The sequence below is a fragment of the Lathyrus oleraceus genome, chromosome 4, assembly GCF_024323335.1.
Source record: "Lathyrus oleraceus cultivar Zhongwan6 chromosome 4, CAAS_Psat_ZW6_1.0, whole genome shotgun sequence".
Classification (NCBI taxonomy): Eukaryota; Viridiplantae; Streptophyta; class Magnoliopsida; order Fabales; family Fabaceae; genus Lathyrus; species Lathyrus oleraceus.
In genome coordinates, this window is record NC_066582.1 from 469,891,685 (window position 1) to 469,904,811 (window position 13,127).

At 32.7% G+C, this 13,127-nt stretch overlaps 1 protein-coding gene across 1 annotated transcript; it reads right to left on the reverse strand.

Annotated features, from left to right (window-relative positions):
- Positions 1–7,223: 7,223 nt before the first annotated feature.
- On the reverse strand, positions 7,224–10,930 carry LOC127076187 (26S proteasome regulatory subunit 7). Its single transcript, XM_051017768.1, has 10 exons — positions 10,711–10,930; positions 9,913–9,994; positions 9,478–9,569; positions 9,313–9,390; positions 9,090–9,151; positions 8,838–8,982; positions 8,537–8,755; positions 8,271–8,452; positions 7,782–7,957; positions 7,224–7,588 (listed from the first exon to the last, which is right to left on the reverse strand). Exons 1-10 carry the CDS (start codon positions 10,795–10,797, stop codon positions 7,431–7,433), a joined length of 1,281 nt encoding a protein of 426 aa, XP_050873725.1. The 5' UTR covers positions 10,798–10,930; the 3' UTR covers positions 7,224–7,430.
- Between the last annotated feature and the right edge of the window lie 2,197 nt (positions 10,931–13,127).

Consider the following 13,127-nt stretch of genomic DNA (forward strand, 5'->3'; position numbering starts at 1 on the left):
AGGCCATTTTCAGCATTTGTGGTTTTTGGGCTTTTGTGTTAAGATTTGATTTTTCTTTTGCCTCTATGCCTAACATTATTTACACCTCCTTTCTATGAAAGACTAAGAAACCATCCATTGGGTTAGCAAAATAGTCTTATTTGATGAGCAAAATTAAATCCACCATTTTAAAAGATTAGTTAGAGTTTTCTGATCATTTCAACTTTAAAATAGTGTTATGCCTCAATTTTCAAGAATCTTGAAAACTTCCTTCTTTTAAAGTAACGCCGACACATTGTGGTGTGTGCTTCTCCATGAATTGTTGGATCTGAAAGTTGGTTTAAAACAATGAGATATATATGTCCACTACGAACATATCCTTTCAACCTACAGTGTGATTAGTTGATCACTTGGGATCAGATAAATCCTTTGCTTTGATCACCATCACTGATATCATTGATCATTTCTGGATCAGAGACTTTAAAATTAAAAAAAAAAACACTTTATACTCGAAAGTATATTTGTTGCTTTGCATAATTTCATTTGATATGTGTTAAAGCTTCTAGCTGCAAAGCATCCCTGCTAAAACATATTAGGGTTTCACCTTTATTACCCATATTTTCTTGGGTTCAAATACGTTAGTTCTTCTAGAAGTTCTAAGGTTATTACCTTTATACTTTTTCAACTTATCAAACCAAAAGGGCTCTAAGTGGCCAGATTTATTGCAATGTGAACATTTATAAACAAAATAATTCTTTTTTCCCTATTTAATCCTCTACTAGGTGTTTTATCTTATTTAAATCATTGTCCCTTTTTATTTAAGGAATACCTTTGACTTGACAAGATCAAGCCAAAGTTTTATTTCCCCTTAGTAAATTTACTCAGGGTTTCATGCAGATTTGTCACTTTCTTTTCCAACGAGACACGAATCTCACAAGTTTCTGTTGATTTTCTATTATTTTTCATTTCTAACTTAACCATTTTATTGATTTATTCAAGAAATTCTATATATTCTTTAAAGTTTAAATTTTGTTTCTTAATATTATCATTTTCTTCAATCAACTTAACACTAATTTTAAACAATTGCTTGTAGATGGCTTAGTTACATCATAATCATCATCATAATCATCATCATCGTAAGATGTCTTCAAGCAAACTTCATATTTTTTGTTTGGCGAGGATTCTTCTATGGTTTTCCCTGAGGTTGACTCTTCTTCATTTTTGGAGACTTTGTTGTTTCTTCTTTTTAAGATTTCATTTTATTCATATCCTCTCACAGATGAAGTTCCTTCATTTGATGTTGAATCTTTCGAGAATCGTTCAACTACTGAATATGTTATTTCGAAGGAGACTGTTTGAGCTGTTTGATAGGAGTTTGATGAGGTTGTTGAAGATTATTCACTCTTTGAGCTTGTACCTTCACCTATAAGTAATTGAACTAGTTTGGTCAATTTTTTTTGTGATTTTCATCATTCTTTGATTTTTCCTGAAATTCATGAGCATTCTCATCTCTTTATTTAAGGATTGGATTGAGTTTCCAATTCTTAATTCTGAGATATTGGTTATTAAAAAACATTTCAATATAATTTCTTACATTCCTAAATTTTAAAAAAAATGAAAGAAACCTCCAATTTTGGCGCCTCGTGTGTTCATTTCCTCTTGTTTGATACTTGACGAAATTTCATATATCATTTCAATAGTATCTCACATTTCTTTGGAGATTTTGAAAATATAAACAAAAAGAAATTTACTATCATCTAGGGACATTACTAGAAAATTCTTTTGAAATTAATTTCAAATTTATAGTTTCTTATATGGTATGGTACAAAGGAAATCGAGTTTATCAAATACTTCTCAGTCTACTTGGTGAGCAGGGATAAACAGACCATTGATTAAAGTTTCTCCCATTTAAAATTAATATTTTGAATAAAAAATTTAAATATAACTTTTCATAATTCAAACCTAACATCATTAAAGGGTGAAGGTGTATTTAGAAAAGATCTCTTGTTAGAAAAGGTGTCGGAAGTCATCTTACTCCTGAGACGATTAATCCTTGAATAAGAGACAAACTCTAATGTCAATTGTTGAGCATGCGATTCTATGCACAAGAGGGAGGTGAACTGTTGGTTTCATAAAAAATATGGTTTAAAAAAATTATGATTATTTTCAGGGTTTAAAAATATTTTAAAAAACATTTTAGAAATTAGCAGTGAAAAGTAAAAATTAAGGGAAAGAGGAAAGACATCGGGAAGTCAAACAGTAATGCTTAAGATCTTTTAGTATGTTAAACTCTTCAACCCCCTTATACAAGATAAAATAAAGTTTCAATCTAATTTCCAACCAAACAATGAATAACAGAGAAAAACATGTAATTTATCTTTCAAACAGTGGATTGAAACAGTTAGTCTTCTTTTCAAACAGCAATTTGAAGCGGTTGGTCTCAAAACTAAACTGAGATTTTCTACGGACTTATCTCGAACTAAGGTGAGCTTTTTACTGTGCTGAACTCATGAACTGAACTGAGATTTTGACCAGGCTGACCACAAACCAAGATTCGATTTTGGATCAGGCTTATCTCTAACCACAATGAGCTTTTAATTCGAGCTTAACTCACGAACTATATTGATAGTTTTACCCGGCCTTATCTCGAACCAAATTGAGATTTTGAACTAAGTCGGTCTCGAACCAAAGTAAGCTTTTAAGTTGGATTGAACTTACAAACCGAACCAACGACTTATAACCTAAATACCTAAACCAAAGTTTATAAAGGATTTAGCTTTGAACCCAAACAAACACTCCCTTATGAAAAAATTATTCAACAAAGATAAAATATTCATTAATGAATTTAAAACGGCCATTTCCCTAATACAAAGATTACTCACTAAATAAAAGGGCTTTCTCGAAGCACTTAAGTTAAAATTATGTGAGAGAAAGTTGAAAATATTTTAGAATGCTCACTTTTATGGATGTAGATTTGTGAAGGGAAGAATCTCTATTTATAGGCTAGAGGTTGGCAAAAAAAAGAAAATTTTCATAGACGAAATTTAATGTGTCAATCGGTTGGCACTTTAATCCAATTGGTTGGAGGCTGTAAAAATAAACGATTATGAAAGTTTAAAATAAAATAAAAGATACACAGACATTGTCGTTCATTAAGACGTTGTCTCAAATGTTTAAGGACAACTTTTGCACTAATCCAATTGATTGGGTATGAGTGTTAATCGATTGAACAATATAATTTTTTATCCAAAATATTATGATAGTTCCTGATTCAACTGACACGACTCCAAAATATTTTTGGGGATATTTTCTTAGAAAATAGAGGCTTAAAACTTTTTTAAGTGTGTGTGGGTGTGATTTAGCCGTATATCTTAACAAAAAAGCCTTTGTATTACAAAACACAGTTCACTCAAATGCGACAAAGTGAGCTTTCACACTTTGAAGCTTCAAGACATCATTAGAGTATGTTTGAAGTGATCATCAAATCCTGACTTGCTTGCTTGCATCCTTAACCGTTTGTCATATTTAAATCCGCATGGGTTGTAAAGGTTGTCATACAAGTTCATCATCAAACCCTCCTTTTAATTGTCATCATCAAAAGTATATTGTCGAGAATTTCTTTGATTACTTCTTCAATTAATCTTCAAAACATGATTCCACAATCCAAACTCAGAAGTTGTTAACCTCGACTAATAAGAACCTCAACGAGACACAACATTATGTTGACAAGTAAAAAGATGCGCAAAAGAAAAATAATGACGCTTATAAGAAGCTAGGTGGGGAGTTAAACCAGACTAGAGCTGAGACCCAACTACAGGAAACACAATTTCACTCTTGGACAAGTGGTGTTGTGATTAGCTTTCCTCCCACATGTTTTGCACATGTTTCGCCATGTGATGTCGCCTTTCGCAGCCAATCTCCTCTTGTTTTACTCCTGGGTGGTACATGCTATGGTTCGGCCTCTTTTGAGGGCAATCAAGATTATTATGATTCATATATTAAAGAAGAAACATACTCACATTTCCATTTAGCTAAAGAAATCGTGCATGAATTGGACTCACTATAGAAATGATTTCAAGCAATCTTTTAATAACTACTCGTAATTGAACATTGTTTTTCAATTTGTCCTTTCTATTGGCGATTGCTTTTAGGGTGTTAATAGTTATTTGCAAAGCTTATTATATGATTGAGTGCAATAGCAAGAGCATTTTTGTTTTGATTACAAAGGGGGAAAGCAAGGGTACGTTTGAAAGTTAAAAAAATTATGATAGCAAAATATAATAACTTCTTTTTTTCTTAAAGCAAGATAATTGAAATAGTGGAGTACTCTTACCCATACAAACAACGAGCTGAAAATAAGAAAAAAATTCAGAAAAACAAAAACTAAGATAAGCAATTAATAGAAGCCATGCTAAAATTTAAAAAATTTAAATTGGAATAAGAAATTTCTCCTATTACATACCATCTCAAAACTAACAATCTGATACATCAAAAATATTATTCAGATTTCTAACAACATTGTTAAAGAGAATATCATTTTTAATTTTCCAAATACACCAAACAATTGTCAACCAAATTATTCTGATTTTTCCTTTTTTAGAATTTCTTTTAATAAACCTGCATTGAGATAAATATCACTTCCAAGGTGGTCCTACGAAATACTCAAAAAAATCAATCCAACTTTTCATAAGATTCCAAACTTTCTTAGGAAAAGAACAATCAAACAAAAGATGGTTTAAATCTTCATCTGATTGAAAACTGAAAACACAAACCCTTTCATAAATCGAAAGACACAAACCTCTTTTTTTCAATTGATCTTTCGTGACTAACCTATTCAAGAAACCCTTCCAACCAAAAGCTTTTATCCTAACTGGAACCAACATCTTCCAAAGGTAACGGAAAGCTCGACATTGATCCTCCACCAAATGATCTTGAATATTGGTCTCCATGATGCGATCATAACCTTCTTTTGCAGAATAAAGAGAATCCTCGACATTGCTCCAAAACACTTTGTCCACTGCTCTGACCACAAGATTTACGGTAGATACAAAAACCTGAAACTGATAAGACCTTTGAATAGAAATGGCTTATTGCTAGTGATGAATGCCAAGGTCACCCCAACTCCAAACACCATTGTGCCAACATCCCACTTTATTAACAAAATTTCATTTTGCCTTGTTAAGACAATACAAATCTAGGAAGCCATCAGAAAGAGGATTGTCGCCACACTATTTAACTGATCAAAAAAGAATGTGTAATCCATCTTCAAGTTTGTAAAAAACTAAACCTAAATTAATAGAAAAGACTCTAATTTTAGTCAAATCCTTCCACCACGTTGATGTCGAAATTTTGTTACTACTACTTTGATACGTAAGGATTTGATGTTCGCAATCCCCGTATCTAGCCTTGAGAACCTTCTTCCAAAGGACCTCCTTTTTTTCAACTAAAATTCTCCACTTTCGTTTAGTTAAAAGAAATAAATTAAATTATTCAATGTTTTTAATTTCAAGACCTCCTGATTCTTTAGATTTGCACACTAGATTCCATCTAACCCAAAGATTTCTCATCCGAGCCACCCCAAAGAAGTCTCTGCTGAATTCTATCAATTTCTCTCCACACTTTCATAAGAGTTTTATAGAAATAAAAGATGAAGATGAGAAGGCTACTCAGGATCGAATCGATGAGAGTTATTCTACCTCCAAAAGAAAGAAATATCCCTCTCCACAAAACCAAGTTCAATTTAAACTTGTCAATGATAGGAAACCACACCTTAATCCTCCTTAGGTTTGACTCAATAGGTATCCCAAGAAAAATAAAATTTGAATTCTGCAACTTGCAAGCCAACAAATTTGAAGCTGCTAGAAGAAAGTGATTGCTCATGTTAATACTATCAACCTATCCTTGTGATAATTGACTCCGAAACCTGAGTCAAGTTCAAAACCTCTTAAGATAGCTTTAAAGTCGCACAAGTTCTTCCAACCATCTCCTCCAAAATATGAGTCAAGTTCAAAACCTCTTAAGATAGCTTTAATGCCGCACAAGTTCTTCCAATCACCTCCTCCAATTATAAGAGTATCGTCCGCAAATTAAATAATGTTAACTAAAATTCTCTTTCACACTAAACCCTTCGAAATCGCCTCTATCATAAACTTTTCTGATAAGACTCGTTAAACCTTCAGCGATAATCATAAAAAGGAAGGAAGATATAGGGTCTCCTGCCTTAATCCTCTGCCCACCTTGAAATCCTGAGTCGGACTACCATTAACCAAAATTGACAAATGACTATTGAAAATGCAAGCATTCATCCAACTCATCCAAATGCTACCAAACCCCGTAGTTGTAAGTCTTTTCTCTAATTGTTTTATACACTATCTCGTTAACAACTAAAACGCCATCCAAAAGATTATCTTCGATGAACAAAAGTCGATTAACACTGAAAAATCAAACCACCTAAGACATTCTTCAACCTAGCGGCAAAAAAATTAACTACAATTTTGTACGATGAAAAATCTTCAACCAACAAGACAAATAGGTTTATAGTCTTCAAGATTAATTGGATGATGAAAAATCTTAGAGAGTAAGAAAAGATTAAGTAATAGCCTTTGATAACAGCAATGAATTATAGGATTCCCCCTGTACCAATGAAATATTAAACTTATTTTTTGATCCGATCTTAGAATGTTTTTTTTCAATTTTAAATTAAACCAAACTCTAATAAGTTTTAATTAGACTAAACTCTGATCAAAATATGACATTATCAATCAAACCACGTACCACTCTTTTATTATATCAACACCAGTCTCTAATTCTAATATAATTTTAGAATCCATCTCAAATTTAAAGCAAAGCTTGTTACTTTACATGCCGATTATATAAATTAATTAATCCAAACTCTAATTCTAATATATAACCAAGAACTTATTACCTCATTTTTGACCCCTTATAAAATAAAAATTCATAATCTCTCATTCTCTCATGAGAAAAACAACCATCTTGCTAATTAAAAACTTATATTCCAAGACAATATTCGAATTCTTTTGAAAACTGTCAACGTTGAAGACACAATTTGTCGCTTCGCTATAACCTCTGAAAACTGCATCAAACTGCATCGCAAGGTGGAAAATGAATCCCTTCGCAGTTTCAAACAAACACTTCACTGTATTTCATATTAGTTATTTGGAAAAGACGATGCAATAAAAGGGACAATGATGCAATACTACCGAAGCGTTTAACATAGCAAAAAATTCTCAAACAAATTTGAATGTAACATTAGGAAAACGTTAGCTACAGACAGAGACCTTTTAAGAGTCAATCATGAAATATGCATTTAAACAGACTAGTTTCACAAACTGCTCATTGAGGAACCATATGCCCTTGAATAACTTTCACTGATGAAAATATATATTGTACGAGCAAATTATGGTCACCGAGAAAGTAGATGAAAAAATAACTCAATTGTAGACCATGTATTTGGGAGTTGCACTGAACTTCTGGTACCCTTTGATGACTTTATTCACTGCATCAAGGAAGTCCTTCTCTGTTACTGTCTTCCTTCGGGCACGGATAGCATACATACCAGCTTCAGTGCACACACTCCTTATATCAGCTCCTGGAGAGAACCAAAAGTGTCTTGGTCAGAAAAGAAAGCTAATTTTCATGACAAAGAAAGGAGTTGCAAAACTTCCTCAAAACCAAAGGAAGTTTTCAATAGAAGGATATAAGCTAGAGTACTTCAGTACTTAAAAGACTGATGGTCAGATTAAGCTAAATTAACAATTGTCCAGCTGTTAAGATGTTCTTACCAGTGGAGTTTGGGCAAAGCCGAGCTAGAAGTTCAAAACGGATATCTCTTTCACAGTTCATGGTTCTTGTGTGTATCTTGAATATTTGTGTCCTACTCTCTAAATCAGGAAGGCCAAATTCAACTTTACGATCCAATCGCCCAGGCCGCAATAGTGCTGGATCCAAAGTGTCGGGCCTAAAAATTACGGAGAAAACCCATTAGCAGGCAATTAAGGCCAGCCTCGTAGAGGTAAAACTTTCGAATCGAAGAAAAGCACTCATGGTGCAATGAAACGCCAAAAAAATGAAGTTGCAAACTAGCAATGCAACCTTTGATTTTATCTTTCTTTATCACAAGGGGATGGACAGACATCATATGACATTAAGGAAGAAAAAAGAGCATTTGGAGTGCAACATTATTTATTGGAAAAATGACTGAATGAGACACACTTACATCTACAGTAAAATAGAGAACAAAGGGAAACCAAAGAATAGTAAAATCAACCTACCTGTTTGTTGCCATCAAAACTTTGATGTTTCCCCGGGCATCAAACCCATCAAGCTGATTCACAATTTCAAGCATAGTACGCTGAACCTCGTTATCACCACCAACACCATCATCAAATCGTGCACCTCCAATTGCATCAACTTCATCAAAAAACACAATGCACGCCTTCTTTGAACGGGCCATCTACACAAGGTAACAAGTTCAATCAAAATGATACCGGATTATGGAAACGATGATCAAAGCAAATCTAGAAGACACAACATTTACCTGAAATAGTTCACGAACCATCCGAGCCCCCTCACCGACATATTTCTGTACGAGTTCACTTCCAATGACTCTAATAAAACAAGCATCGGTCCTATTAGCAACAGCCCTGGCTAATAGAGTTTTGCCAGTACCTGGTGGACCATAACAAAGCACACCCTTTGGAGGATCAATTCCGAGCTTGACAAATTTCTCAGGGTGAAGCATGGGAAGTTCAACAACCTAGCAGGGAAATTAAAAATTTAGCTACACCTGACTTATTCCCATTGTAATGTGGATATGGATATTTAAAAAAAAAACTTACTTCGCGCATCTTTTCAATCTGCTCCTTACAGCCACCAACATCATTATATGTCACATCTGGTTTCTCTTCAACTGTCATCATGGTAACACTTGGATCAATTTTTGGAGGCAAAGGAATCTGAATCTGATATTTGTTTCTATCAACACTGCAATGATTAAATAAAAGTCAACCAAACATGAAGACAATGTAATAATGATGTTACTCTTCCCATGGATGATACTTTATCATGAAAAGTATTCACCAGATACATACCCAACACGCATTCCTTCCTCTATGTCAGTGGGGGAAACCTTGTCTCCTAGCCCAACAACAAACTATTATCATCAAAGAAAGATATATTAGAACAAACTTCATAAAGAAATGCAAATACTTCGCATATTCAACAGCATATAAAATAATTAATCAGTCTTAAACAAGTGATTCCATTTGCAAATAAATATATAGAGAAAATAGAAAACTTGTGAAGTAGAGGCACCTTTGCAATCTGCTTCACATTGATGACATATTTGGCATCTTCGGAGTTGGGATTTATAATTTTTGTGCATCTTGCAACCTGTTTCCATAAATAATCATAGTTAGATGTTCCTACAAATAATAAAAGCACTTTGAACAATTTCTACAAAATGAGAGAAAAAATCACCTGGAGAGGCTGCTCCTCCTGCATCATTTGCTTATCAGAAACAAGATCCCACTGGCTAGGTGCCGCTAAACCAGTATCAGACTCCTTGATACCTATTGTTACAACAGGAAGCTAACATTTAAGGAAGTGTACAGTGTTGACAGCATCCAATTCAAGCAATTAAGACAAATCACTATGAATGCAACGACATAAAACACCTATACAATATTAACTATTGAGTCCTACCTTCAGTTTGAAATAAATTTAAAGATACAAATAAGCCCAATTAACAGATCACTAGTTACCATCAAAATGAAAGAGAGCAAAGGGGCATTGCATACACCACAACACCAAGAAAGAAAGGAAAAAATATATTATTTTCTTTGGTTTAAACACTGGCAACCATCTAAAACGCAATCAAGAAAAGCAAAAAAGAAACTAAAAAATTTCACATACCACATAAGTCATTCACTTTCTTCGCCATATCTTTAATTTCCTTCTCCACTTTTTTAATGCTAGTGGAATAAGGTCCCAAACCCTGCGTATAGTGGAACAAATCATCAAATATTCCATATAACACTAAATACATATGGCCATCTTAGAAGCCTAGCTGGGAAATTCAGGAATCAACATCCAACAAAAACACCTCTACAATTATCACTTGCTTTCTATTTCTATGTAAAGAGAAAACAGACTCCACGCCATGCCTACACACACTATTAGTACACCTCAGTCACTCTCAATGAAACCTATTCATTGGGTACACTTAATCTTTGTCAAGCCATATAAAAAGCTTCAACTTTACATCACATAACCACACAAGCTGTACGTATATGAAAAGCTTTGCGCATCCACATCATGATACAATAACAATTACCGCAACCACCAATTTATATAAACCCCACAACCTCAACTCTTGACAACTACAGACCCAATCGAATTCTGAAAAGAGGGTCAACCAAGAGGAAACTAATTTCTTCCATTCTTTCAATTATGTAGAGTTACAAAACTAACAAAAAAAGATATCGTTACATATTTTAACTAACCCTAGATCCAGAATCAGAAAATTCCCTCAAAAAACAATAAGCGAAGTTGAAATTTGAGAACTAATTAGACTACGATTCGATTGAAATAACGTATGAAATAGAACAAACACGAGTAAAGCATTAAACGATTGTTACAAAAATAGAAGATCTGGTAAAACCTAAAACAGAAATTAAGAAATTAGGGTTTTAGTGAAAGATAGATGATTACATAGGTTTTGAGAAGAGCAATATCATCCTCGTCGAGGGGGCGAGGGTTCTTCTCGTCCTTGAGTTCGTCTTCATGTTCAATCGCCATTGATGGTTTTTCTCTTTACGATTTTTGAGCTCTGTGTGTTGAATACGTTAGTCGAGAATAGAGCAAAGGGAGTATCGGTGTTAAATTGAGATTTGGTTTTTCTAGCCTTTTTATTTAGAATTTATGCCAATGCTAAAAAGGTTAGCAACTTGAACAAGAAAATGAAATAAAACTATTTTAAATATTTTTCTACTAAAAAAATATCAATTATTTTAAATGTTTAATTATATTTTTCTTAGACCTTGTTAAAAATATATTTTCCATAAATATAGTTATATTGAAAGATATATTTTTATAAATGGAGACAAGGTTAGATGAGTTGGATTTTAGTAGGTTACTAATATGTAAATATAATTTGTTTGATGATTTAGATTAGGGATGAAATACTAATATAATTCGTTTATAGGATGTTAGAAAATAGTGTTCAAAGATCGATCACTTATATGATATAATATGTCTTCAATCTATTAATATGCATATTGTAATAAAATATATATATATATATATATATATATATATATATATATATATATATATATATATATATATATATATATATATATATATATATATATATATATATATATATATATATAATATTTTACTGGAAGATATTATCTTAATCTTGAAAACAAAGTCCTAATAAATAGAAGATGATGAAATGCAATTTTTTTTTATTTGCTTATAAATAGTCGAAGTGCACCAAATAGATAGATCAAAAATTCAATATGATATTGTTTACTCGTATTTTTAGTAAATAATCATGAATTTGATTTACTTAAGAAAATAAACTCGAAAAATCTTGAGGATAAATTTGTGTGTGGATGTTTTAAGAAAAGTTTGTGTATTTGAAATGGTGGTTTTGTCTAAGTTCATGAGAACTCAAAAATAGCGTGAAGAAAATGAATATATGCAGAAAAGTATGAAGATTTAGAATGAAAAGCAATAATAGTGCAATTAAAACAAATGGGATAGTGAAACAAACTGAAAGTAAAGTGTTTGCATTAACATAAAATGTTGTGCATGATCATACATTTCTCATTAAATATTTGAATCACTATGACTTGGATATTGGATTTTATAGAGAACTTAATGAAATTTGCGAACCCCAATTACAATGTAAAATTTTGACTTATAGACAAGTGAAAAATAATTGTCGACAACAGTTACTTTCTTAACACTCAACATGTTCACAAGTACGTGGGTTACTGGCCTCTGCATGGCTTAATGCTTCAAACCATCACCTATGTTGATAACTGCTTTTAAATCTCTCAACTGCCTTTATCGAGAATCTTCAGTTGACTCTTATAGTGTTGTTGAAGCATCCTTGGTTCAACTGACCTTTGGATTCAAAACACACTAAGTCATTATCATTTGATGGACGTGTCGAACTCGACACTTCTACACCAGATTTCAACGTTAAACTGTTGTTTTGTGCAAACCTTTTCGATCTTTTGAACATGTTTTGAAGAGAGAGTGATCTTAATCTTGTGGATTTGTTCTTGAGACTCTTTGAAACCAAACTTAATGAAGTGTCAAAAATCAAAGGCTAACAGACACCCCCAAAAAATGTCACTTCGATCATATGCAAAAGATGGAAGAAATGTTTGTTGGGAGAGAATATGGATACGATAAGGTCTATAATGGGGGTTGAATAGACCTTAATTCCCTTTAGACAATTTGAAGAAAAAAAATTAGGTCCCATAAACAAAATCAGAGGTTTTAAGAAGCACGTAAGCAAAACACAAAATACACAAGAGCTTGGAAGCATCTCAATGAATCAAGCCACATAAAATGGTACATGAAGTTACCATGAGTTGATTGCTTATAGTACAGGTCACTTATAATACAATCAAAGCCTCTTTAAACGAAGCGATTTAAAAACACATTACTCAGATGTTCTTAACAATGCATAATTGACTTCATGATGAATCTATAAGATTGATACACCATAAACCTAAGCTTATACATTAAATTGCTATAAACATGCTCTAACCTATATAGCATACAACCAATGCAATCATGCAATAATGCAACAGTAAACATGAATGAATGTCTTTAAAGTAAAAGAGATAAGGAAAGGGAAAGATACACATAGATATATAATGTTTTGGCATTCGTCCTCGTGTTACCTATGTGCACTCTTCAATGGATGATGTCATTATAATATAATCACGATCTTCCAATATATTGATAAAATTATTATAGCATTTTGATTAGCAAGAACTATCACACAATGATTCCCTCTGATGATGCAGACACTAAACTGCTAATAAAAATAAGATCCTTCAAGATCTTGATCCAATAACCTCGTTATCCACAATAACATG

Coding starts and splice junctions, on each gene's coding strand:
- LOC127076187 (XM_051017768.1), bottom strand. CDS start 10,797: ATGGCGATTGAACATGAAGACGAACTCAAGGACGAGAAGAACCCTCGC. Junction 9,995..10,710: donor TTGCTCTTCTCAAAACCTAT/GTAATCATCTAT, acceptor CACTATACGCAG/GGTTTGGGACCTTATTCCAC. Junction 8,983..9,089: donor GAGGAAGGAATGCGTGTTGG/GTATGTATCTGG, acceptor TAATCATTGCAG/TGTTGATAGAAACAAATATC.